This window comes from Aegilops tauschii, chromosome 5 (genome assembly GCF_002575655.3).
Source record: "Aegilops tauschii subsp. strangulata cultivar AL8/78 chromosome 5, Aet v6.0, whole genome shotgun sequence".
Lineage (NCBI taxonomy): Eukaryota > Viridiplantae > Streptophyta > Magnoliopsida > Poales > Poaceae > Aegilops > Aegilops tauschii.
This window is the reverse complement of record NC_053039.3, coordinates 457,375,975-457,403,449: the sequence shown is the minus strand read 5'-3', so window position 1 is coordinate 457,403,449 and position 27,475 is coordinate 457,375,975. Positions and strand designations below refer to the sequence as shown.

The window sequence follows — 27,475 nt, the reverse complement described above, 5'->3', positions numbered from 1 at the left end:
TTGTGGGCGTCGATGTTGCCAATTCTTCTTGCCGCTACTAGTCTTATCTTGTTTCGGCGGCATTGTGGGATGAAGCGGCCCGGACCGACCTTACACGTACGCTTACGTGAGACAGGTTCCACCGACTGACATGCACTAGTTGCATAAGGTGGCTAGCGGGTGTCTGTCTCTCCCACTTTAGTCGGAACGGATTCGATGAAAAGGGTCCTTATGAAGGGTAAATAGAAATTGGCATATCACGTTGTGGTTTTACGTAGGTAAGAAACGTTCTTGCTAGAAACCTATACAAGCCACGTAAAAACTTGCAACAACAATTAGAGGACGTCTAACTTGTTTTTGCAGCGTGTGCTATGTGATGTGATATGGCCAGAAGATGTGATGAATGATATATGTGATGTATGAGATTGATCATATTCTTGTAATAGGAATCACGACTTGCATGTCGATGAGTATGACAACCGGCAGGAGCCATAGGAGTTGTCTTTATTTTTTGTATGACCTGCGTGTCATTGAATAACGCCATGTAAATTACTTTACTTTATTGCTAAGCGCGTTAGCCATAGAAGTAGATGTAATCGTTGGCGTGACAACTTCATGAAGACACAATGATGGAGATCATGGTGTCATGCCGGTGACAAAGATGATCATGGTGCCCCAAAGATGGAGACCAAAGGAGCAAAATGATATTGGCCATATCATGTCACTATTTGATTGCATGTGATGTTTATCATGTTATGCATCTTATTTGCTTAGAACGACGGTAGCATAAATAAGATGATCCCTCACTAAAATTTCAAGAGACGTGTTCCCCCTAACTATGCACCGTTGCGAAGGTTCGTTGTTTCGAAGCACCACGTGATGATCGGGTGTGATAGATTCTAACGTTCGAATACAACGGGTGTTGACGAGCCTAGCATGTACAGACATGGCCTCGGAACACATGCGAAACACTTAGGTTGACTTGACGAGCCTAGCATGTACAGACATGGCCTCGGAACACAAGAGACCGAAAGGTCGAACATGAGTCGTATAGCAGATACGATCAACATGGAGATGTTCACCGATGATGACTAGTCCGTCTCACGTGATGATCGGACACGGCCTAGTTTGACTCGGATCATGTGTCACTTAGATGACTAGAGGGATGTCTATCTGAGTGGGAGTTCATTAAATAATCAAATGAACTTCATTATCATGAACATAGTCAAAAGGTTTTTGCAAATTATGTCATACGCATTAGTTCTACTGTTTAAGATATGTTCCTAGAGAAAATTTAGTTGAAAGTTGGTAGTAGCAATTATGCGGACTGGGTCCGTAAACTGAGGATTGTCCTCATTGCTGCATAGAAGGCTTATGTCCTTAATGCACCGCTCGGTGTGCTGAACCTCAGCGTCGTCTGTAGATGTTGCGAAACATCTGACATACACGTTTTGATGACTACGTGATAGTTCAGTGCGTACGGTTTAGAATTGTGGCACCAAAGACATTTTTGAAACGTCGCAAAACATATGATATGTTCCGAAGACTGAAATCGGGATTTCAGACTAGTGCCCACGTCAAGAGGTATGAGACCTTTGACAAGTTTCTTAAGCCTGCAGACTAAGGGAGAAAAGCTCAATCGTTGAGCATGTGCTCAGATTGCTGAGTACCACGATCGCTTGAATCGAGTGGGAGTTAATCTCCCATGAGATAGTGATGGTTCTCCATAGTCACTGCCACCAAGCTAGTAGAGCTTCGTGATGAACTATAACATATCAGGGATAGTTATGATGATCCTTGAGCTATTCGCGATGTTTGACACCGCGAGAGTAGAAATCAAGAAGGAGCATCAATTGTTGATGGTTAGTAAAACCACTAGTTTCTAGAAGGGCAAGGGCAAAAGGGATACTTCATGAAACAGCAAATCATGTGCCGCTCTAGTGAAGAATCCCAAGTTGAACCCAAACCCGAGACTAAGTGCTTCTGTAATGAGGGGAACGGTCACTGAAGCAGTACTACCCTAGATACTTGGTAGATGAGAAGGCAGGCAAGGTCGACAGAAGTATATTGGATTTACGTTATATGAATGTGTACTTTACTAGTACTCCTAGCAACACCAGGGTATTAGATACCGGTTCGGTTGCTAAGTGTTATTAACTCGAAATAAAAGCTGCGGAATAAACGGAGACTAGCTAAAGGTGAGATGACGATATGTGTTGGAAGTGTTTCCAAGGTTGATGTGATGAAGCATCGCATGCTCCCTCTACCATCGAGATTTGGTGTTTGCGTTGAGCATGATTGGATTATGTTTATCGCAATACGGTTATTCATTTATGGAGAATAATGGTTACTCTGTTTATTTGAATAATACCTTCAATGGTCTTGCACCTAAAATGAATCTCGATCGTAGTGATACACATGTTCGTGCCAAAAGATATAAAATAGTAATGATAGTTCCACATACTTGTGGCACTGCCATTTGAGTCATATTGGTATAGAACGCATGAAGAAGCTCCATGTAGATGGATCTTTGGACTCAGTCGTTTTTGAAAAGATTGAGACATGCGAACCATGTCTATTGGTATATATGCATGAAGAAACTCCATGCAGATGGATCGTTTGGACTCACTTGATTTTGAATCACTTGAGGCATGCAAATCATACCACATGGGCAAGATGACTGAAAGGCCTCGTTTTCAGTAAGATGGAACAAGAGAGCAACTTATTGGAAGTAATACATTTTGATGTATGCAGTCCAATGAGTGCTGAGGCATGCAGTGGATATCGTTATGTTCTTACTTCACAGATGATTTGAGTAGATGCTGAGTGTATTTACTTGATGAAACACAAGTCTGAATTATTGAAAGGTTCAAGTAATTTCAGAGTGAAGTTGAAGATCGTCATGACAAGAGGATAAAATGTCTGTGATATGATCATAGAGATGAGTATCTGAGTTACGAGTTTGGCACACAATTAAGACATTGTGGAAAGTGTTTCACAAGTAATACCGCCTGGAACACCATAGTGTGATGGTGTGTCCGGACATCATAGCTGCACCCTATTGGATATGGTGCATACCATGATGTCTCTTATCGAATTACCACTATCATTTATGGGTTAGGCATTAGAGACAACCGCATTCACTTTAAATAGGGCACCACGCAATTCCGTTGAGACGACACCGTTTAGAGAAACCCAAGTTGTCGTTTCTTAAAAGTTTGGGGCTGCGATGCTTATGTGAAAAAGTTTCAGGCTGATAAGCTCGAACCCAAAGCGGATAAATGCATTTTCATAGAATACCCAAAACAGTTGGGTATACCTCCTATTTCAGATCTGGAAGCAAAAGTGATTGTTTCTAGAAACGGGTCCTTTCTCGAGGAAAAGTTTCTCTCGAAAGAATTGAGTGGGAGGATGGTGGAGACTTGATGAGGTTATTGAACCATAACTTCAACTAGTGTGTAGCAAGGGACAGGAAGTTGTTCCTGTGGCACCTACACCAATTGAAGTGGAAGCTTATGATGGTGATCATGAAACTTCGGATCAAGTCACTACCAAACCTCGTAGGACGACGAGGATGCGTAATACTTCAGAGTAGTACGTGATCACGTCTTGGAAGTCATGTTGTTGGACAACGATGAACCTATGAGCTATGGAGAAGCGATGGTGGGCCCATATTCTGACAAATGGTTGGAAGCCATGAAATCCGAGATAAATGGATCTTTAAGAAGAAGACGGACGTGGACGGTAATGTTACCGTCTATGAAGCTCGACTTGTGGCAAAGAGTATTTTCACAAGTTCAAGGAGTTGACTACGATGAGATTTTCTCATCCGTAGCGATGCTTAAGTCCGTCGGAATCATGTTAGCATTAGCTGCATTTATGAAATCTGGCAGATGGATGTCAAAACAAGTTTCCTTGCCAGTTTTCGTAAGGAAAGGTTGTATGTGATACAATCAGAAAGGTTTTGTCGATCCTAAGGATGCTAAAAGGTATGCTAGCTCCAGCGATCCTTCCATGGATTAGAGCAAGCATCTCGGAGTCAGAATATACGCTTTGATGGAGTGATCAAAGTTTTTGGGTTTACACAAAGTTTGTTAGAAACTTGTATTTACAATAAAGTGAGTGGGAGCGCTACAACATTTCTGATAAGTATATGTGAATGACATATTGTTGATCCGAAATGATGTAAAATTTCTGGAAAGCATAAAGGGTTGTTTGAAAGGAGTTTTTCAAAGGAAGACTTGGATAAAGCTGCTTACATATTGGGCATCAAGATCTATAGAGATAGATCAAGACGCCCGATGATACTTTCAAAGAACGCACACCTTGACATGATTTTGAAAGAGTTCAAAATAGATCAGCAAAGAAGGAGTTCTTGGTTGTGTTATAAGGTGTGAAATTGAGTAAGACTCAAAGCTTGACCACGGCAGAAGAGAGAAAGGACGAAGGTCGTCCCCTATGCTTCAGACGTAGGCTCTACAGTATGCTATGTTGTACCACACATGAAGTGTGCCTTGCCATGAGTTGGTCAAGGGGTACAATAGTGATCCGGAATGGATCACATGACAGCGGTCGAACTTATCCCTAGTACCTAGTGGACTAAGGAATTTTCTCGATTATGGAGGTGAAAAGGAGTTCGTCGTAAAGGGTTACGTCGATGCGAACTTTGACACTAATCCGGATGACTCTGAGTAGTACACCGGATTCGTATAGTAGAGCAGTTATTTGAAATGGCTCCAAATAGCGCGTGGTAGCATCCACAAGATGACATAGATATTCGTAAAGCACACACGGATCTGAAAGGTTCAGACCCGTTGACTAATAACCTCTCTCACAAGCATAACATGATCAAACCAGAACTCATTGAGTGTTAATCACATGGTGATGTGAACTAGATTGTTGACTAGTAAACTCTTGGGTGTTGGTCACATGGTGATGTGACCTATGAGTGTTAATCACATGGTGATGTGGACTAGATTATTGACTCTAGTGCAAGTGGGAGACTGTTGGAAATATGCCCTAGAGGCAATAATAAATAAGTTATTATTATATTTCCTTGTTCATGATAATCGTTTATTATCCATGCTAGAATTGTATTGATAGGAAACTCAGATACATGTGTGGATACATAGGCAACACCATGTCCCTAGTAAGCCTCTAGTTGACTAGCTCGTTGTTCAATAGATGGTTACGGTTTCCTGACCATGGACATTGGATGTCGTTGATAACGGGATCACATCATTAGGAGAATGATGTGATGGACAAGACCCAATCCTAAGCCTAGCACAAGATCGTGTAGTTCGTTTGCTCAGAGCTTTTCTAATGTCAAGTATCATTTCCTTAGACCATGAGATTGTGCAACTCCCGGATACCGTAGGAATGCTTTGGGTGTACCAAACGTCACAACGTAACTGGGTGACTATAAAGGTGCACTACAGGTATCTCCGAAAGTGTCTGTTGGGTTGGCACGAATCGAGACTGGGATTTGTCACTCCGTGTAAACGGAGAGGTATCTCTGGGCCCACTCGGTAGGACATCATCATAATGTGCACAATGTGACCAAGGAGTTGATCACGGGATGATGTGAGTTACGGAACGAGTAAAGAGACTTGCCGGTAACGAGATTGAACAAGGTATCGGGATACCGACGATCGAATCTCGGGCAAGTAACATATCGATAGACAAAGGGAATTGAATACGGGATTGATTGAATCCCCGACATCGTGGTTCATCCGATGAGATCATCGTGGAACATGTGGGAGCCAACATGGGTATCCAGATCCCGCTGTTGGTTATTGACCGGAGAACGTCTCGGTCATGTCTGCATGGTTCCCGAACCCGTAGGGTCTACACACTTAAGGTTCGGTGACGCTAGGGTTATAGAGATATTAGTATGCGGTAACCCGAAAGTTGTTCGAAGTCCCGGATGAGATCCCGGACGTCACGAGGAGTTCCGGAATGGTCCGGAGGTAAAGATTTATATATGGGAAGTCTTATTTTGGTCGCCGGAAAAGTTTCGCACTTTATCGGTATTGTACCGGGAGTGCCGAAAGGGGTCCGGGGGTCCACCAAGGGGGTCCACCAGCCCCGGGGGGGCACATGGGCTGTAGGGGGTGCGCCTTGGCCTATATGGGCCAAGGGCACCAGCCCCAAGAGGCCCATGCGCCAAGAGATAAGGAAAAGGGAGAGTCCTAAAGGGGGAAGGCACCTCCGAGGTGCCTTGGGGGGGAAGGACTCCTCCCTGGCCGCACCCTTCCTTGGAGGAAGGGCCAAGGCTGTGCCCCCCCTCTCCCTTGGCCCTATATATAGTGGGGGGAAGGGAGGGCAGCAATACCTAAGCCCTGGCGCCTCCCTCTCCCTCCCGTGACACACCTCCCTCCTCCCGCAGCGCTTGGCGAAGCCCTGTTGGAATCCCGCTACTTCCACCACCACGCCGTCGTGCTGCTGGATCTCCATCAACCTCTCCTCCCCCCTTGCTGGATCAAGAAGGAGGAGACGTCGCTGCTCCGTACGTGTGTTGAACGCGGAGGTGCCGTCCGTTCGGCGCTAGGATCATCGGTGATTTGGATCACGACGAGTACGACTCCATCAACCCCGTTCTCTTGAACGCTTTCGCTCGCGATCTACAAGGGTATGTAGATGCACTCCCCTTCCCCTCGTTGCTAGATTACTCCATAGATTGATCTTGGTGATGCGTAGAAAATTTTGAATTTCTGCTACGTTCCCCAACAATCCCGTTATCAACGACATCCAATGTCCATAGTCAGGAAACCATGACTATCGGTTGATCAACGAGCTAGTTAACTAGAGGCTTACTAGGGACACGTTATGGTCTATGTATTCACACATGTATTATGATTTCCGGACAATACAATTATAGCATGAACAATAGACAATTACCATGAACAAAGAAATATAATAATAACCATTTATTATTGCCTCTAGGGCATATTTCCAACAGTTAGGGCACACATAACACCGTTGTTTGCTTTGTCATGCATCGTTATGCATCTGTTTGCATTGTATTCATTGTTTCTTCCCCCTCTTCTCTCCGGTAGACTACGAGACCGACGCCGCTGCTGGTGCCCCGTCCGACTACGCCATTGACGACCCTCCTTCTTGCCAAAGCAACCAGGCAAGCCCCCCCTTGATCACCAGATATCGCCTATTCCTTCTCTCTACTGCTTGCATTAGAGTAGTGTAGCATGTTACTGTTTTCCGTTAATCCTATTCTGATGCATAGCCTGTCCTTGCTACTACTGTTGTTACCTTTACGTGCAATCCTTAATACTTAGAATAGGATGCTAGTATCCCATCAGTGGCCCTACATTCTTATCCGTCTGCTGTGCTATACTATCGGGTCGTGATCACTTGGGAGGTGATCACGGGTTTATACTATATACTTTATACATGATACATGTGGTGACTAAAGTCGGGTCGGCTCGTGGAGCACCCGCGAGTGATTCACGGAATTGGGGCTGAAAGGACCTTTGTCCCAATGGCCCTCTGTGTGGATCGTTGTGGCGGAGCGACAGAGAAGGTTGAGACTACCTAGGTGAGAGGTGGGCCTGGCCCTGGTCGACGTCCACGGTTACTTTAATAACACGCTTAACGAGATCTTGGTATTTGATCTGAGTTGGGTCGTTGACCTTATACGCACTAACCGCCACGTGGGACAAGATATGGGCAACCGGCGTCGTGGTATCAGCCGAAGCTCTTTTTGACGTCAGCGACTGAGCGGCGCGCGCCGGATTGGACTGGAACGCCTACTCTTGTATAAGGGAGGCTAGGTCTGCTTCCGGCCGCGTACGCAACGTGCAGGTGTGCAATGGGCGATGGGCCCAGACCCCTGCGCGCATAGGATTTAGACCGGCGTGCTGACCTCTCTGTTGAGCCTAGGTGGGGCTGCGACGTGTTGATCTCCCGAGGCCGGACATGACCCAGGAAAGTGTGCCCGGCCAGAGGGATCGAGCGTGTCGGGTAATGTGGTGCACCCCTGCAGGGAAGTTTATCTATTCGAATAGCCGTGATCTTCGGTAACAGGACGACTTGGAGTTGTACCTTGACCTTATGACAACTAGAACCGGATACTTAATAAAACACACCCTTCCAAGTGCCAGATACAACCCGGTGATCGCTCTCTCACAGGTCGACGAGGAGAGGATCGTCGGGTAGGATTATGCTATGCGATGCTACTTGGTGAACTTACCATCTACTCTCTTCTACATGCTGCAAGATGGAGGTGGCCAGAAGCGTAGTCTTCGACAGGATTAGCTATCCCCCTCTTATTCTGGCATTCTGCAGTTCAGTCCACCGATATGGCCCTTTACACATATACCCATGCATATGTAGTGTAGCTCCTTGCTTGCGAGTACTTTGGACGAGTACTCACGGTTGCTTTTCTCCCTCTTTTCCCCTTTCCCTTCTACCTGGTTGTCGCAACCAGATGCCGGAGCCCAGGAGCCAGACGCCACCGTCGACGACGACTCCTACTACACCGAGGGTGCCTTCTTCTACGTGCAGACCGCCGACGACGATCAGGAGTAGTTTAGGAGGATCCCAGGCAGGAGGCCTGCGCCTCTTTCGATATGTATCCTAGTTTGTGCTAGCCTTCTTAAGGCAAACTTGTTTAACTTATGTCTGTACTCAGATATTGTTGCTTCCGCTGACTCGTCTATGATCGAGCACTTGTATTCGAGCCCTCGAGGCCCCTGGCTTGTATTATGATGCTTGTATGACTTATTTATGTTTTAGAGTTGTGTTGTGATATCTTCCCATGAGTCCCTGATCTTGATCGTACACGTTTGCATGCATGATTAGTGTACGATTGAATCGGGGGCGTCACACGGCTAAACAATCAACTTATGTGTCTATGGGGTGCCCCCTCCCCCGTATATAAAGGACGGGAGGAGGGGGCCGGCCGGGCCTCATGGTGCGCCCCAAGGGGGGATTCCTACTCCTACTAGGAGTAGGTTTCCCCCCTTTCCTAGTCCTAATAGGAGGGGAAGGAAGGGGAAGAGGAGAGGAAGGGGAAGAGGAGAGGAAGGAAGGGGGGCCGGCCCCCTTCCCAATTCAGATTGGGCTTGGGGTCGCGCCCCCACCTCTTGGCCGCCTCCTCTCTCTCCCCAACTACTCAATGATTTTGTGGAGCACATGTGCATCCACAATGACAACCAAGGAGCCAATGCTTGAGTTTGACACTTAAAATAAATTTTATGTAAACACTATCTATGCTTCGTACCAACATTTGCTATTTACGTGTGACATTTGGCTTATATGATCGACGTGCATGTATTTGCATGGATTGAGATATGTGGATGCCGGGACAAAAATATGAGGGTCCGTCCGAATGCGCCGGCGGGCGTGCTCAGGCGCGTCCACGGACGTATAAGGGTCGGATTTGCCAAATCCGGCTGTAGATGCTCTTAGCTTTGGACCAAACCCAAACTGACAGTGTGCCGGAGAGATGTTGCAATAATCCAGAAATCTTAGGGGGCAAACTAAAAATCCAAAAAACGCTATCCTGCCCCTGCGCGTGCGGCCTTCACGACCCACTCATGATGGCGGCGGCGGCGGCGTCGGCGGCGAGGCGCGCCGCCACCGGCCTGTTCCCGATGCTCCTCTCCTCGCATTCCCGAGCCCTCCCGCGCCACGGAGATTTCCTTGCACTGCCCTCCCTCGTTCGCCCCCGCCGCCTCCCTTCCCACCCCGCCAAGCTCTTCTTCTGCTCCGCCGCCGCCTCCTCGAATGGCGAGGCCCCGGAGAAGGCCCGGGACATGCACCTGTACAACACGAGGTCGAGGAGGAGGGAGCCGTTCCGTCCCCGCGCGCCCGGCGGGGAGGTCGGCATGTACGTCTGCGGCGTCACGCCCTACGACGACAGCCACATCGGCCACGCCCGCGCCTACGTCGCCTTCGATGTCCTCTTCAGGTTCGCCCGTCCACTATTGATTTGGGCTCGGCGCTGCTGATTTGACAGCAGTTTTGGTCCACCTGGCTGTGTCCTGTGTTTGTGCCAGTGTGTTCGTGTGGGTCAAATGGTGGAAATCAGGAACGATTTTGCAACTGTAAAAGCAATGCTAATACCTAATAATTGAATTTCATAGGCCATTTTATCTCTGTGTATCTCTAGATGGAGAGGCAGGAAGCAATTCTTCCATTTGATAGTTAACACTTAATAGTACCCATTTTTGTGATATGCCCAGCTCAGTTTAGGAAGTTCTAACATTAACACCATAGCAAACTGTGCTATAACGGTCCAGTTATTCGACTAAACTTGAATATGCTAGTAAAATTTGGCTATGGGCTTACGCATCCGCTGATAGTCTGGCATTCTAAAACACTATGCATGTAATGTCACCAGAGAACATTTGGTCCTCTCTTGTTTTCGTCAAGTATTTTTTTTCCAGGTAGGGAATAGGAAGCACTGCATCTGATTATCTTTGGTCTCCTGACATATAATTATGGCCATCTTAGGTACTTGCGTTATTTGGACTATGAAGTACGCTATGTTCGGAACTTTACTGACATCGATGACAAGGTGATTTTCAGGTTAAATTTGTTTGCATATAACTACCAGTGATGTTTGGTTCTTAGTTTTAAAACCAATTTAAACAAAAAATGCTATTATTGTATTTATAGCTTCTCTTGCATCATCTCCATTTAAAACTTGTCAAATTATACCATTACCGTCCAGAAAAATGTTTATGACCTGAACTGAAATAGAGAAGGCAGAGATCTTCTTTGGATGCTCATGTAATATGAACTGTTCACTTCAGACTAATCCCTGAATTTAGTTTGATCAGTTCATATCCACTGCATTCAGTTCGCTGCTAATTGTATTAAGCTAGTTTATCTGGAAAACTAGAAAGAAAATTTAAACACCGATTGCATCTGCACAGGAAACCTGAGTTGCACTTCTGGAATTCTGTAGATAATTGCAAGAGCTAACCAATTGGGGGAAGATCCTTTTAGCTTAAGCAAAAGATACTCAGATGATTTCCTGTCGGACATGGCTCATCTTCAATGTCTACCACCATCTGTGGAGCCCCGTGTTTCAGATCACATTGATCAAATTGTAACCATGATAAAACAGGTAAGCTATACTTGTAACGTGGCTCATTGGTGTCGTACTGTCTTGTGTGCAGTACTTTATATTGTGTGTGTGTGTGTGTTTATCTTTTGTTTTTGTACTGCTTTCTGCAATAGCCTTCTTAAGTGGATTTGGTCCTATATTTGGTTGAAAACCCTTGTTTGGACATATTCTTATCCATCCAGACCATTCGGTTGTTATCATTATGATGTGCTGCTTTCATGGGGTTGGTCAATGCAATTGGGGTTCATTTTTAAGCAGGTTATCTAATAAAAATAGAATTCTTGCACAAAGGACATCCATTTTCAATGTAGGTTGTTACTGTGACAACCTAGGAATTTGCCATTACGTTCAGTATACTCACGTCCTCTTCATTTATGTAAAAAAAATAACCTGAGATTGCACTAAGTTCTTTCCACATGTATAATGTATAAGGCAATGTTGGATGTGATATAATTCTGTATATGCAGCTGTGGACATGAAGAACAATACTTTGTGTTATTGATGTTTAGTACTCCCTCTGTCCCACAATATAAGAGGGGGAGACTAGTATAGGATCTCACATTAGGTGAGATCAATGGGAACAATTTTTTTGAAAATACAAAACATGTTTAAATGTTCAAAAAAAAATTGTGGACACACATCAATGTTTGATGTAGAACCTCAAAAGTTTCAGCTCCTAATTTGACCTACACTAATAAAAACGAAAAAGACAAAATCGAATGTGAATAGTGTCAAAATACTATTCACCCAAAGCTGCCACTATTGACACTCAAATTTGTCTTTTTTGAATCTCTAACTGTACGTCGAGTATTGAGCTGTTTTTTTTTCGAAGTTGTAGACACACCCCGCAGGTATGTTCTCAACTAATTTCAGAATTTTTTGGAATGTCTAAATATGAATTTTTATGGTTGATCTCATTGATCTCACCTAATGTGAGATCCTCTACTACTAGTCTCCCCCTAAGAGGGGGAGACTAGAACTCAGATCAACAGTAAGCTTGCAAAAACGTCTTATATTGTGGGACAGAGGGAGTATCTCTTACTGTTGATCTGAGTTCTAGTTCCTATATAATATGTTTACATAAATCCAAAATAAATAACAGACACGTGCAGTTCTCATATTTTCAGAGTATAAATGTTGTCATAATAGAGTTCTTGTCTTTTGGTTTGACTTCCTTTCTTATGCTATTTTTCTTGGAACAGATCATCGATAATGGTTGTGCATATGTAGTAAGTGGGGATGTCTATTTCTCTGTTGACAACTTTCCTGAATATGGGAAGTTATCGGGTCGAAAACTAGATGATAATAGAGCCGGTGAAAGGGTTGCAGTTGACGATAGAAAGAAAAACCCAGCTGATTTTGCTCTATGGAAGGTAATAGACGCCCCATTTCTCCATTTCCAATATGTAGATTGTTCTGTGTCTGCTCTGTGAAGAGATGATTTAGATATTTAGTTCAGCACTAAGTTAGTTGATTCTGTGTGAACTGTAGGCTGCAAAAGATGGGGAACCATGGTGGGATAGCCCTTGGGGCCCGGGTAGGCCAGGATGGCACATCGAATGCAGTGCCATGAGTGCACAATACTTGGGCAATTCTTTTGACATTCATGGTGGTGGGGAGGACCTGATATTTCCACATCATGAGAATGAAATCGCTCAAAGCCGTGCCGCATGTTGTGACAGCAGCATAAATTACTGGGTGCACAATGGTTTTGTCAATGTAAATGGCCAGAAAATGTCTAAATCCCTTGGTAACTTTATCACTATACGCAAGGTAATTCATCACATGAATACTTTATTTTCTGAATAACTATAACCCTGCTTTCTCAAAGATTGCCAACCTTTTCAGGTCATAGAGCTGTACCACCCACTTGCGTTGAGGATGTTCTTACTTGGTACCCACTACAGGTCCCCAATCAACTACACAGTAGAGCAGCTTAATGTTGCATCGGATAGATTGTACTACACTTATCAGGTATATTCTATCTTTATATGTTCATGGCTTTGCACTGTTGCTATCTTCTACTATGGTCACATGAATTGCTTACACGCTTAATAACTGTTTGTATATGCTGTTAGCCTATACTATGGCATATTGTTTCAAAATCGAAGCGATGGGTCTCTCTGGATGTTGGGGTAGTGGCTACAGGAATGTTCGAATAACACCAACCAGTTTAAACAACATTGAGCCTATTTATATGAATTTGCTTGTAAATCGTAGGCGTCTGTTGGATATGAGGATCACTTCCTTGGATACAGGAGCTCACAAAATTTTCAGGCCTCCATATTTTGACTTTTCTTATAACAAGGTTGTGTACATTTTCCAAATGTGACCTTCCTACAAAAATAATGGCAATGAACCTTACAATGGCATGCACAAAAAGGTCACCGTTATTCTTATGCCAACGTACTTGCGTATCTAGAAGCAAATTTAGCGATTTCACTATTAGTTAGATACACTATGCCTTTTGTCTCATGTTCTTGAAACAGACTTGTAGCATGGTTTCAATGCTAATTCTGCTGTACAACTTTCAGTAACTGAATAATCAATGCTCAACCTGGACTAGCTTATGAGATTGTCCCTGGATGTTGTTATCCTTGTCAGAAATTTTAATCTGAGCCTTTTGTGGCCTAGGCTGGCTTAATCTGAAGAACTGCTTTTTTTTTCCTGAATTGATATATTTTTATATTTTGACCTCCCTAATTTTATCCTGCCTGTTTAGAAGTGCTGACAGATCAGCCCAAAATTTAGAGTTATTATTTCAGCCATGGTCTTGTGCTTCCACATGGTGCCACTCGACAGTGTTGTTTTAGAATCCATGGGAGTACAGTAGTAGTCGCTGTGTGTCTCTGGCTGAAGTCAGTTAGTTTACAGCCTACAACGGGTAGCTTTTGTATCCATGCCTGAGACTATGAAATTGCTCCTTGTGCCTGACTAGTCGGAACTCTCGACTTGTGTTGGCACTGAAAGTTACATTTCCCATTCTTGTTATTTCATCAGGTGATATTTTAAATGCCATTACTTGTAATTCATGGCCTTACGCTGAATCATTTCCTACATACAGACATTGCGTGATTGTGAAGAAAGCACCCAGCAGGACCAAAGCAGTAGCGGAGGTTCACTACCTTTTACTACCACGCACTGCATCGAGAAGCTTCACGAGGATTTCGAGACCTCGATGTCCGATGATCTTCACACTTCGGTGGCGCTGGCTGCTATTTCCGAGCCGTTGAAAGTTATGAATGATTTGCTGCATACTCGTAAGGTAAAGTCAGTGATAATAAACTTGTGAAGGCACATTTTAGATTCACTACTCTACTCAGCACTACTGCTACTCAGGTAGTGTCTGTCTGAATGAGTTGCGCCGCTGTTAGACAAAGGTAGAAGTACGAGTCGCCTTGACTACTTTCTTTGCTCTGGTGTTGTGTTTGGTCAGGGAAAGAAGCAGGAGAAACGGCTGGAATCGCTCGCGGTCTTGGAAGAGAAAGTGAGAATGGTGCTTTCTGTCCTAGGGCTGATGCCCTCTAGCTACCATGAGGTGAGCGCCGTGTTATCTGTGAACTGAAAACAGCGGATTGGTGGTCACTGTTGTGATTCTTGGTTCTGGTGAAGAAGACAGATGTTGTTCCATGCCGTGCATTCTAGTGTTGATGCTCTACGGACGATGACAAACCTTGTGCTGTTGTTTCTCAGGCGCTGCAGCAGCTGCGGGAGAAGGCGCTGCGGAGGGCGGGCGTCACCGAGGAGCAGGTGCTGCAGAAGATCGAGGAGCGGACGGCGGCGAGGAAGGCGAAGCAGTTCGGTCGGTCGGACGAGATCCGGGACGAGCTGGCAGCCCTCGGCGTTGCCCTCATGGACGGGCCCGACGGCACCGCCTGGAGGCCCTCCGTGCCGGCCTCGGAGCAGCCCGTGGCTGCCAAGAGCAGTAAATGAACCTCCAGCGAGGCACCGTCTTAGACAGTTTTGTGAAACCGCAATGTATGTAATCGAGGATCTGTGATTTGGGAATTCAACAAAAGAAGTTCCGATGGAGACGGAGGAATGTACTGCGTAGGCCTTTGAAATGAAATGAAGAGAGTTTTGATGGATGCCAACAAAACAATTGAGCCAGAAAGCATAAATAATCGAGCATCTTCTTCTTTTTCCTGGCTGCCAAAGGAGGTGGTGGCAAGCCAAGTAGAGTAGCAACGGTTTCCACGTGACCGTATCGGGGCATGGTCCCACCCGTCGGTGGCTGAGGGGCGACCCCAGCCACACGCTCGTCGCCGTCCCCTCCCCGCCGCGGAGCAGTGGCGCACGACACGCTTGCTCCGCTGCCCATGGCCGCTCGTTCCGCCCCTCGCCGCGTGTACGCCTCCCCTCCTCTCCAAAACCTTACTGAGCAATTTCAAACCCCACTGCAGCACCACGTCTAGCTCGCCTCGCTCCCTAGCCCGAGCGAAGCGGCCATGGCGATGGCGGCCTCCTCCGCGCTGCAGCCCGAGCGCTGCCTCCTCCCCCTCGCCGGGCCCCGCCGCCGCCACCAGGCCCTCCGCATGCTCCCGCCGCGCCTGCTCGTCCTCCCGCACCGGCGCCGCGGGGCCGTGAGGCGGTTCTCCTCCAGGGACGGCGGGGGCGGGCCCGCGGGCGCCTTGGAGAAGCGCTCCGTGGTCCCGGAGGTTGCGGCGGAGAAGAAGGGGGGAGGGGACGCGCCCGCGGAGGAGTTTGAGGAGGAGGAGGTGGACGGGGCGCTGGAGCTGCGGTGGCCGCCCTGGGAGGGGCTGCCCGAGCGCTACAGGCTCATCGGCGCCACCTCCCTCGCCTTCGTCATCTGCAACATGGACAAGGTGCTTGCTCTCTCTCGTTGCATTTCTTACTGCCGCTACTGCTTAATTAGCCTCTGTCCAGTAGCACGGACGGTGCTAATGACACGCCTTGCGGTGGCCCGCGAGAGCAAATCGGAGAAACGGAAGACGCAGCTAGACTGAATTAAGCAGCGTTGTTGCGTCAAAGTGTTGACAGAAATGCACGCGTCGCATTGGGGCGAATGCCAATAACGATTTTGCTCATGATGAAAGCAAGCGATTACGATCTACCACCGCGTATCTGTGCCGCTGAACATGTCTAGATACTTGGGGGTGGTGTTTTCTTTCTGTTTTCCTCTAGCCGCATATACACACAGCTGAGACGGCGTAACACTGAGAAACTTCAGCTCAAGGATACCGGTTGGAATTCTCGTCTTATGACTTTGCTTAATGGTAAATTCCATATCAAACACAACTCAAAAAAAAAAAAAAATCCATACGAAACATGGTGTCAAGTTGTGTGATATCCGTTCTGGCATTGGTCTGCATCCATAGACCAGGGTTTTTTTTTTGTCGCTGTCGATGTCGACCAAAGTGTTTCTGCACCATTAATTGTCTCACTGGCAAAACATCTAACTTGCTCAAGGTTGTTAATGCGGTCTTGATATGCGCTTCTTCGCTTAGCGTAGCTAATTACTTCTATGTGTAGCTTATCTAGGTTTTTGTTTCCTCAGCAATTTCTGCTAAATGCAACTACTCTTACTTTTCAGGTTAACTTGAGTGTTGCGATTATTCCAATGTCACATCAGTATGGTTGGAGCTCATCGACTGCTGGCCTAGTTCAATCATCATTCTTTTGGGGCTATGCTTTGAGTCAACTACCTGGGGGCTGGCTGGCAAAATTGATTGGTGGAAGGTTTGTTTGGGGTAACAAAAAGCCTCCTGTACATTTTATAAATACAAATACAAAGTTATCTTTGATTTTGCATATACAAAGATTTTTTTTGCATCATAGGTATAGTTATTGACTGCTGTTGACTCTAATATGGCATTGTCCCAAATAAAAGTTAAATGTCATGATGACAGTTGTTTCTTCCATCGGAAGAATCTTTAGACTAAGTGTAGTAGGTAAGGAAAAATGTAAAAGAGAAGTATGATGTGCTAAATGCTACTCCCTCCAATTCAAAATAAGTGTCGCGGTTTTGAACTAAGGTTAGTTCAATCTTAGTTCAAACCTGCGACACTTATTATGGATAGGAGGGAGTATAATATGGTTTGTGAGTTCTACCTGGCTTTATAATGTTATTTTGCCTCTTTTCCGGTTGCATATTTTTATGTTATCAGTCTAGCTTGACTCTGTTAAATTCTTAGCCACAAAAATTCAAAGGCGTAAACCAACAATAGATGAATTAAGAAACAAGCATGTAACTTGTTTAGCAGGCGCTTCTTGCATAACTCAAAGGCCATCTCTTATAATTTGATCATATGCTTTTTCTCATCTTATATTTCTCATATAATGCATATTATTCATTTTCATATTGCAATAATTGTTTTTCTCATATGCTAATTGCAGGACAGTGCTTAAGGCCGGTGTTCTTGTGTGGTCTTTGGCCACAGCTGTTATTCCTGTTGTAGCTGGATTCATGCCAGGACTTGTGTTATCAAGGATTCTGGTATACCTCTACTCATTAGTTAGCCTCTAGAAACTTCTTGTTCACATATGATCCGGTACACTTAACTTCTTTTGTGCTTTTTTTTACCATGTTTTGTACAATTGGTTTCATTTTTGTATTAGGAACACATACCCTTACAAAGCATACTTTCATCCGAGAGTGATGGCTGTTATTATTTGGGTTAACGTTTCTGTGTATTCTTAGCATAAATTAGCATAGATTGGGTTACCTATAAAAACATTTTGTTAAGATGATGATTGCTATATTATTTCATATGCACATTTCCAGGTGGCAGGTGTATCATATTTATGTATAAAAATGTGTTTTGGTGCAAATAAGTGTCCCTCCACCTTACCATATGAAGCACCCCATGCATTATTGCAATACCTGCATGTCAACTTTGGTTTTTGGAGCATTCCCATGCGATGACAATACCTAGTTTCTTTATCACATCTAAATGTCCGTACGGGGAGTGTTCCTAGTAATAATTTACTATTTAAATATTATCCTTGTATTTATTCATTTTAACTTTGTTGGTATGCTAGGTAGGCATTGGAGAAGGAGTCTCACCATCAGCAGCTACAGATTTAATTGCACGGTAAGCCTAAAATACCTTCTCCTCGGACGCAGGCTACCATTTACATCTCCTTCATGTGAATTTCAGGCTGCTTCCTAAAATTTTAAGGAGGAATTTCAGGGTTCTCATGTAGTTGTAGAGATATTTATTAGAAATACCCTGTATCGATGATGGTGAATCTTGTGACTACACACTCTTCGCTAGCTAACTAGTGTATTGGCATTGTTTTTGTGGATATTTAATGTTTAGATGGATTCTTTTTTAGCTACCTGCGCTAAATCGCAGGTGGCAGCTATTCACGTTCTTTTATTGAAATACACAAAAGATTGATGTACGTCTTATTCTGGATTTTTTATGACGATTATATTGCATAACTTTCTCAATGGTTCAGTTGCCATTGGTGTGGAACTGTGGATATGATGTAGCGTCTCTGTTGACACGTTTATGAAAGAAAAAAGAACTATGTATTACTTGTTCTATGCTTAAAGGAAATCCAATAGAAAACTACCTTCATCTCCCTGCTGAGATCTTAATTCTATTGAACATGATAGAGGGCAGTAGAATTATTGCTGCTCTCTGGAAGAATATAGAATAAACATATTAAACTTGAGAAGCATCATTCTCATACATTATTATTGCATGTTTAACTGCTATGGCTGCACATGCAGGACCATTCCTCTTCAAGAAAGATCAAGAGCGGTTTCTGTTGTTTTTGGTGGTTTAGCCTTTGGAAGTGTCTTAGGGTAAGTGTTTTGCAGTATTTTCTAGATATATTCAGATGCACGTAAAAGTTTTGGGGTCTAAGCAGAAACTTTCATCTTTACAGAAATCCTGATAGATTATCAGACCTTTGTAACCTGATGTAACTTTTTGCTTGGTTCTAAAACAACATTGCATTGCATTTTGACTGTATGACATTATGTTACATAACTTAATTGACAATGGTACGAGATAGTTAACTCCTGGTCTATGATAATATTACAGACTTCTGTTCGCCCCTCCCATCATTCAGAACCTTGGCTGGGAATCTGTCTTTTACATATTTGGTCTTCTTGGAATTATATGGTAAGCAAAAAAATTCTTAGCAGCACATAATTGAATATTTCTTCTGGTTTAGCTTCATCTTCTTTCATTTCCACAGGTGTCTAGTATTTGAATCTGTACAAGAACTACAGCCAGGTGACAATGAAGACATATTAAGTAAGTGCACATCTATTTTTACAAGTCTTAACAACCATGATAGAAACTGTCCATTGAAACTTGCAATGAATGTTACTTCTAATCATATCTCTTTTTCAATATACTCCGTTTGTATGTGTTTATAGAAGAAAATGAATTGTGGCATGCTAGTTTAGCTGAAGGAATCATATTGTGGCCTTAATGATATCATTGTGTTTTTTTTCATAAGCAGATATGACATATCTAGTGAAAAATCATAGCTTGATGCAATTACCCAAACCATCTTGGTTTGTGTGATCGTATATGAACTGTAGAATATTTGGCAACCTTGTATAGCCAGGTTGTTGGTTTGGTTTGATCTTGTGATCATGATTGTACAATCTGGTCTTCATAACCTCTATGTCAAGTTTGATCTAACATAAGTGCCATGCCTGACCCAAGTTTACGTATCGTGGCAAATCCTATATGTGCGCTTCTGACTGTTTGAGCATCAAGGTAACTTGAAAAATTCCCCCCAAAAAAGAGAGAAGCAAAGCGTCACCCATGTAGTCTATTAAGCAGCTGTTAAACTGGAAGAGAGAAAAGGGAGATCAATGTGATGCTGACATGGATTTATGTCAGAAAATCATCCTTTCAATCTAACACTAATCAGTTTTAAATATGAGAAATTTCAGTTGTGCAGCAGATACATTGAGGACTACCTCAAATTTGGTAGTTCCAAATTGATTTGATGTACTAACCAATATGGTTGCATGATTATGTTTTGAGTGTGGTTTGCACTAGATTTATTGATACTATTACAAAATAGCATTCAATATGTTTAGTATTAAGTATTCTATGAGCTTAGCTGTACCTGTTTGCTAAAAATATTTGTTCATTACGATCTTACTATTTCTGCGCAATAAGTACAAAATTTCAACTACAATACCTGAAAATATCATCTACTTTACAGATCTTGAAAATACTTCTGCTGGATCTAATGGTCATATCTCATCATCTGTGCCTTCAAAGTCATCGGACTCATCACTTGAAGAGATGACAGACTCACTAAAGGTTTGAGAGCTGACAGATTCACTACAGAGTTTTTTCCACCAGTTGAAAAGTAGCTATTGGCATGTCACTTAACCTCTTTGTTAGAACATAGAAGACATGAATCAAGTTAAAAGTGTTACAAAGTTGTGAGATCGATGAAAAAGTTCCAGAATCAAGATACATCAACTAATGTGGTAGCCTTTTTAGTTCGTGGGATACACCAAACTACATCAAATGATCTGAGAAACTTTTCAGTTCATTTGCAAGAAATATGTTGGTTGCTAGAGTGTTTCAAATTGTGAATTTGTCTGAACTGTTTGCTGTTGTAAAAGTGTGAAGACTCGAGAATCCTCTCAAGTAGTTAGTATGTGCAATATAATCGAAACTATCATTGGTGTAGATTTTGTGCTAGCTTCTGCAATTTAATTTGCTCAAATGAAAATTTATTTTAATCTCTTTGTTTACATGCCATTCTTAGTTTTGTTTACTATATGCCCAGAATAGCCAATAGACTGTTCTGCTAGTCTGTTGCTGCTGTGTGGTGAGACTGCCAAATATAAATGCTGCTATAGACTTCAGTGGGGTTGCAGAAAGATGCTCACTGTACTTGGAAGACATCATTTTGTAATAACGATGAGCCAACAAACCAACGAAAACTGTGCCTTCCAGATAAGGAATTTTTCACCTGTATCACATGGCCATCTTGGTCTAACTACAGCACATAACTATGCTTTTGTTAACTTGCATGACATTAAAGGCATACCACTGAGCCTTTCCCTGTTTGGAAGTTGTATATAGTACATGTTGGGCTTTCCCCCATCAAGCAACAGTTCAGCACGAGTGCTGTGACCTATTTCACTTAGCTGTAGATGTAATTTATAACTCCCAATAAAATAAGGTGACCCTGTTGGTGGGAGTGATGCATTATTATGTATTAAATAGTGTAGGTGCTTGATTCACAAACATTACTGATATAGCAAGTTTTATCCTTTGTGTTGTAGGATGTGCCCTGGGGGGAATTCTTTAAAAGCAAGGCAGTGTGGGCAATGATATACACTCACTTTTGTGGAAGCTGGGGCCACTATACTTGCTTGTCTTGGCTTCCAACATTCTTTAGGTTTGGCACTTTGCATATTTGTGTTGTCATTTTTCACTCAGTGTATCCCCTTTCGATTAACCAACTGTCTTATTTTCATGAACTGTCCCTAGTGAGTTGGACACACCTATTTCTTTTACTATTCAACATTTTGGTGCTACTATTGAGATCAAATTGCTAGGATTTCGTTCACTAACTTTTCAGTGTGTTAACACCCTATATGAACAACTTTCTTGCATGTGCACACTTTTCCTACTCGTTCAGTTCAGTTTTCTGAAAGTGGATTGACTTCAACAAAGATAGAACCAAATAAAACAGGAGATTTTTACACATAAATTTTCTGAAACTTGTGCTCAAGTTGAGACTGGACATTATAGATTCACGGGTCGCTGTATTGCATAGCTGCTTTCATATCATAGTTGCATTTGTTGTGATACGTCAATTTAATGATGCTTTAGAAGTCCAGCAAAATGTTTGGAGGAATCCAATCTTCTTTCTGCTGTTCAGCACATTATGTTAAATATTTGTAACAACGTCCTTGCTTTTTTGTGATATATTCCTGTTCAATTCTTATGCAGTGAGGAGCTAAACTTGAACTTGACAGACGCTGCATGGGTATGTACATGCTTTCATTTCTTATAATTACAGGAACACCCTTGTAGTGAAAGCCTCATATCCCTCCTCGTTCTTACTATGTGATCATGTCGTGTCCTTGTTTTTCATTTACGACTACTGCTCCAGTCTCATGTCTTATGAAGTCCCATATTTGGTATTTGTTGTAGGTGTCAATTCTTCCTCCTTTGGGCTCGATGGTTATTACATCTATTGCAGCACCTTTTGCAGACAACTTGATATCAAGTGGAGTTGACACCACAAAGGTAAATCATTGCCTTGAAGATGAAAAAGGAATAAATAAAAATCTGCTTGCTCTGATTTTAGTTGGCCCCCTTTATTAGGTTCCTATATGGATGCTCCTAGAGTTCATTTGTAAAGGTTGGAATGTTTAAAAATCATCACTGCAAATTGCCATGAGATGTCCAGTTTTCTTGTGTAAATAAGGCCTTTTTACAGGATAATGAAAAAGTTGAGTCTAAGTTGATTAATTTCTTTTGTAGGTACGGAAAATATGTCAAGCAATTGCGTTTCTGTCACCTGCAGCTTTTATGATGCTTTCCTCTGTCGATCTTGGACTCCCTCCCTGGGTAGTTGTTGCTTTCCTTACGGGTGGTATATCACTCTCCAACTTCGCATTATCAGGTAATTGTGCTAAGCTTGCATCCATTCTTTTTCCTGCCATGTTTCCAAGGTCCAAAATCTTAATGTTTTTGCTTACAAACAGGTCTTTATTGCACCCATCAAGATATATCACGTGAATATGCAAGCATTCTCCTGGTAAGGCATGCAACTTATATTTGGTATTAAAACTCTTCAGGATTTTTCTGCGTTTGTCTTGTAAAAATGGGATGGTAAAAAGAAAACAAAATTCCTTGCTCTCTTTCCCCCTTTGTTTGGACCAGATAGTTGGTTGTAATTGTGTTACTATATCAAACCCTGGACAGGGATTCGGAATCAAAACCCTTCAGATTTATCTGATGCTGATAAATGCTAAACATTTCCAGAGGAATATCCCTTGTCTAAACGCATCCTAGAGTTTTCACTTTTGGTAGTTTCAGTGCCAATCTCTAACGAGTCTGTATAATTCAAACGGTGGAAAGGGGAAGCAGAGTTGGCAAAAGAAAAAGGCGATTTCTTCTATTGGTATTTGTTGACTCACTGCCTTTGCATTCCAGGGAATCACAAACACCGTAGGGGCCGTGCCTGGAATCGTTGGTGTGGCGCTAGTCGGCTATCTTGTCGACACAACTCATTCTTGGAGTGTATGCTTGCCAACACCACAAATCTGATCCATCTCCTTGACCTGTATTTTCTATCACGTATCATTCTAACAACTCATTATCGTCTTTTGTATATGTGCAGATGTCGCTCTTTGCTCCTTCGATCTTCTTCTACTTAACGGGCACTGCCGTCTGGTTGACATTTGCCAGCAGCGAGCCCCAGGATTTCAACAAGTTGGCATCAGAGTCGTTAAGAGAGAGTAATCAGTAGTCAAAGGGCCATTCAGAAGGAAAATCCGTTGGGAGTTTAGCTCACCCTGCCCAGCAAATTTGTGTGAGCTCCTGGGCACTGGATAGACTGGTAGGAACAAGTAGACAGTGTATGTACATGCCGCATGGGCGTCCATATACGGTAGAGATCTCTGTATGTTGTATAGGCCTTTTCTGCGGTGCACGTATGTTTAGTTATGTTCTGGCACAATTTTGGAATGGAAGTGCCTGTCACTGTTTTCCATTGCTGGGAGCTCTGTTGTCCCATCCTGAAACACTGAGATCGCGAGAACGGAATGTCTCAAATGCTTCTTCGGTTCTTCTGTTAGATTGACGCGCCTTTTCCTTCCAGGTTATCCAAATCCAAACATTCAGATAGCAGTCATACAAACTCTGATTATTCACTCACAAGAAGCATAAAGAAATTGGATTTCATACAAGTTGAACCCAAAAGCCATTCAAAGCACATGTGACAACATGGAGTAACAAGAATTAGATTGAATGGTATCACAGCTCCAATAAACACAGCACATCAACACCGAAATGTTAAGACTACTTGCACAACGCAGGAAACAACATTAGAAGTTCAATGTTCTACCCTATGAGACACCAAACCACCACGACACAGAAGCTACATAGGTCGGTGTGTACCAGACCCGCTCAATCATCATCTAGACAGCAGACAAACTAACGGACTGAAACACTGACAGCAGGAAGGCAGATCATTTCTTCTTCTTGGCCGGCGGCTGGTCCTCATCTTCCTCGTCCTCCTCATCCTCGTCCTCATCATCATCGTCGTCATCCTCGCCATCTTCACCATCATCATCATCGTCATCACCATCATCATCGTCGCTCCCCGCACCAGCGTCGTCGCCATTCGCCTCAGGGTCGTCGTCCTCGTCATCGTCCTCGCCTTCTTCACCTGAGAAGTCTTCCCCAGCATCGGCATCATCATCATCAGCATCACCAGTTTCATCATCCTCATCTTCATCATCGTCGTCATCGTCATCAGACCCTGCATCCTTGTTCTCAGGCACAGTCTCGGATTTGATTCTGCCAAATTGCCTAAAGCATTGCACAAACCAGTCAGCAACAGAAAACTATACATTGCAGTGGAAGTCATATGCAGAATAGGGTAATGAATTTACTTGATAATTTCTTGCTGGTCTTCAGTGAAGATATCGGCTCCATTGTTTACAGCTTCCATCTGAACATGATTCAAGTCACATCAGCACAGGAAGATAGGTAGTAATAAGAAATAAGGTTATCATAACAATTCGATGATATAAATAAATGCATATACAAAAGCTTATTCAACCATGATCAGTAAGCAATCCCTTGGTATACAGAATAACCACGGCACTACAATTTTATTTATTATTGACATAAGAGATGACATTTAATTCTACAGTCACAGTGCAGGGATTTTCAATAAAACCAGTTTGGGTGTTTCCGTTAACATCACAAAAAACCCTGCCTAGGCTTTCCGCAAATACGACACTCATTCAACAGCCACAGTACATACTTTTTTTAATTAAATTAATTGAAGGGCTTCCGTAAGAGCTAATTCCCAACAGCAAACGTAATCACAATAATTTTATTGGAACTTAATAAAACACTGCCAAAAACATAACTGAGAACCTAACCTTTTTTTATATAGTGGAGTGAACCTACGGCCAATCACACGCGACAATTGCTAGGAAACTACCACTGTAACGGTAACCGTTATCCATTCGCCCACCTAAACCTTATTCACAGCATCATTTACTGCTCTAACCAAACAGGGCACGGTAACAAACCCACGTCCCGAGTCCGAATGACACTCGGAAACAAAAAAAAGCGCTCCATGATGGGACACAGGTGGAGTCCAAGCGCCGAAAGTAGTTTTGGGTAATCATCGTGCTCTACAACTGGCAAAACCCTACAATAACAATCTTCTTCTTGAGGCTTGGCAGAGTTGAGGCCTGGAATCATCAACACCTGCCCTGATGCAATGCAGACAGATATTTTTCTGTGTTGGCACAATGTACTGGCCTAGGTTTGCACCTGCAACCGTACCTCCCCTAATGCAGCCACCTAGATCTGCCTAGATCTAGTCGCAGAAACCAACCGCGGAAACGAAACAAGCACTGTTTAGCAGGACACAGAGGCCAAAATTGCCTAAGCATTACGGTCAAGGGCATACACCTCCAGATCTAGGGGCCAAGCCAGCCGGATTCCTTGGGTCAAACCCTCAGGAACGCAAACCACACCTTGCCTCGCCTAACGAACAAAGGAAATTCGATTCCACGGGCGCTGGAATCACGGTCAACGAGCCAATCTGGTAGCAACTCGTAACAACAAACGAAATAACAAGGGAGGCAGCGCGCGCAGGCACAATAACAAGGCGGAGGTAGTAAGTTGTGGAGAGGGGCGCCGGAGGCTCACCGCAAGAGCGAGGAGGACCAGCAGCCTCTGCGCGGCGACGGCCAGCGCGCCCGCCGCCTGGCTCCCGTGGACCGCCGTCGCCGTCGCCAGCGCCGCCATCTCTGCACGGAAACCGGCGAAGCAAACGGGTGAGGCGCGGTTTCTGGGCGCGGAAGCGGCCAAATCTGGGCCGCGGACCCGGAACCCTAGGGCGGGGCGGGGCGGAGCGGGGGGGAGGGGAGGGGGCAGGCCGTACCGTACCTCTGTTGCTGCGCCGAGGGGGGAGGAAAGAGATGACGGGATAGGAGGGGCGAGCGTGCGTGCGCCGGATTTCTTGGGCGGAGGCTTTAATAGTTGGGAGGTGGGGTGGGGGGTTAGGGTTTTGGGCTCCGCGGTGGACTGTGGGCTAGGCTCGGGTGGAGGGAGGGAGGCGCGGCCGTGCCCGTCCCGTCCTAGGGTTTTGGTGCGAGGAGGGGCTGACGGCTGGGGCCGGGGCCGGGTCCGTTCGAGATGGAAGACGGCGAGGTGGGCGGCTCCTGCGGCTGCGGTCCACTGGCTCCCATCGGCTTCGATTTGGGCTGGCTGCCAGGCAGGGCCCATCTGCCAGGGAGTTGTTGCCTGCTGCTCTTGTTTGACTCAGCTCATGTTCAAGAGCAGAAGCAGCATGAGGATCAAGAGCGCATCATCACCCACCAACATTTCATTGTCCAAAATAAAATAAAAATCACCCGTCCACATTTCTACTCGAGGATGAAGAAAGGAGTTCGTCGTCGTCGTCGACAGGGCCGGCCCATAGATACATGGGGCCCAGGGGCAAAACAGAAATAAGGGGCCCTTGTTTACTTAAAAGATCAAAATATTTTCTATTTCAAAAGCAAAGTAATATCCAGTAGTACATAGCATATCCTGATGATCTTAATTTGGACTCTAAAACTGACAATGCACTTTATTTATATTGGCCAAGTGAACTACACACCATGATAGTAATGAAATGATGTAGTTCGACCAAAGCTTGCGTTTCTAAGTATGAACAGAGACTTCATTATGTTCTGCAAAACAAAAATTCATGTCAAAACTGGTTGCTACTAAGATGTTTTGTGTTACCATCAAATTCCTGTCATGTACCTCTCCATTGCTCAACTTTCTGGAATAATAAAGTTTGTGAAAATGTCTAGAATTACTATCAGGAGGGAACACAATATCATCATTTCTTACAGGACGCTTCTCAACTAAAATATCTCTAGCCTTATCATCCAGATTATCCCAGTGTTGTGGATCAAAAATATCAACGGTGAATAGTTGTTGTTTATGGACACTCGGTGATTCATAATTTGGTGAATGAGTTACGTTTTCATGCTCACTGGAATTATTATTATCCTCGTTCGTATCATGATCAGTAGCATCCGTATTCTCAGTTGATTGTTCTTCAGCACTTATTATGGCCAATTCCAGGGGATCTCGAGGAGAACTACTAGTTGTGAAAATTTTGTCAAGTGACCCATTTAGGGATTTTACCTCTACATATATTTGCTTTTTTCTCTTCCTTTTG

General features: G+C 43.9%; 3 protein-coding genes across 5 annotated transcripts; 2 read left to right on the top strand and 1 right to left on the bottom strand.

Annotated features, from left to right (window-relative positions):
* The first annotated feature begins 9,436 nt into the window (after positions 1-9,436).
* Positions 9,437-15,173, top strand: LOC109752563 (cysteine--tRNA ligase CPS1 homolog, chloroplastic/mitochondrial). Of its 2 annotated transcripts, none has more exons than XM_073498123.1 (9): positions 9,437-9,910; positions 10,456-10,519; positions 10,881-11,074; positions 12,277-12,447; positions 12,566-12,847; positions 12,923-13,048; positions 14,139-14,339; positions 14,511-14,612; positions 14,768-15,173. In XM_073498123.1, the coding sequence occupies exons 3-9, from the start codon at positions 10,991-10,993 to the stop codon at positions 15,005-15,007; spliced, it is 1,206 nt and encodes a 401-aa protein (XP_073354224.1). In that variant the 5' UTR covers positions 9,437-9,910; positions 10,456-10,519; positions 10,881-10,990; the 3' UTR covers positions 15,008-15,173. The 2 variants fall into 2 exon arrangements, with proteins under 2 accessions (XP_073354224.1, XP_020167053.2); XM_020311464.4 differs by having other exon boundaries at positions 9,442-9,910; positions 10,913-11,074.
* Positions 15,174-15,225: 52 nt separating this feature from the next.
* Positions 15,226-23,764, top strand: LOC109752562 (probable anion transporter 5, chloroplastic). Its single transcript, XM_020311463.4, has 15 exons — positions 15,226-15,900; positions 16,629-16,774; positions 17,432-17,531; positions 18,077-18,129; positions 18,777-18,851; positions 19,093-19,173; positions 19,250-19,308; positions 20,240-20,340; positions 21,321-21,436; positions 21,994-22,030; positions 22,198-22,293; positions 22,531-22,672; positions 22,755-22,807; positions 23,206-23,292; positions 23,393-23,764. The coding sequence occupies exons 1-15, from the start codon at positions 15,523-15,525 to the stop codon at positions 23,519-23,521; spliced, it is 1,653 nt and encodes a 550-aa protein (XP_020167052.1). The 5' UTR covers positions 15,226-15,522; the 3' UTR covers positions 23,522-23,764.
* A 234-nt stretch (positions 23,765-23,998) lies between these two features.
* Positions 23,999-26,388, bottom strand: LOC109752569 (uncharacterized). 2 transcript variants are annotated; one of them, XM_020311470.4, is made up of 4 exons: positions 26,188-26,388; positions 25,948-26,048; positions 24,669-24,727; positions 23,999-24,585 (listed from the first exon to the last, which is right to left on the bottom strand). In XM_020311470.4, exons 2-4 carry the CDS (start codon positions 26,044-26,046, stop codon positions 24,243-24,245), a joined length of 501 nt encoding a protein of 166 aa, XP_020167059.1. In that variant the 5' UTR covers positions 26,047-26,048; positions 26,188-26,388; the 3' UTR covers positions 23,999-24,242. The 2 variants fall into 2 exon arrangements, with proteins under 2 accessions (XP_020167059.1, XP_020167060.1); XM_020311471.4 differs by having other exon boundaries at positions 26,183-26,305.
* Between the last annotated feature and the right edge of the window lie 1,087 nt (positions 26,389-27,475).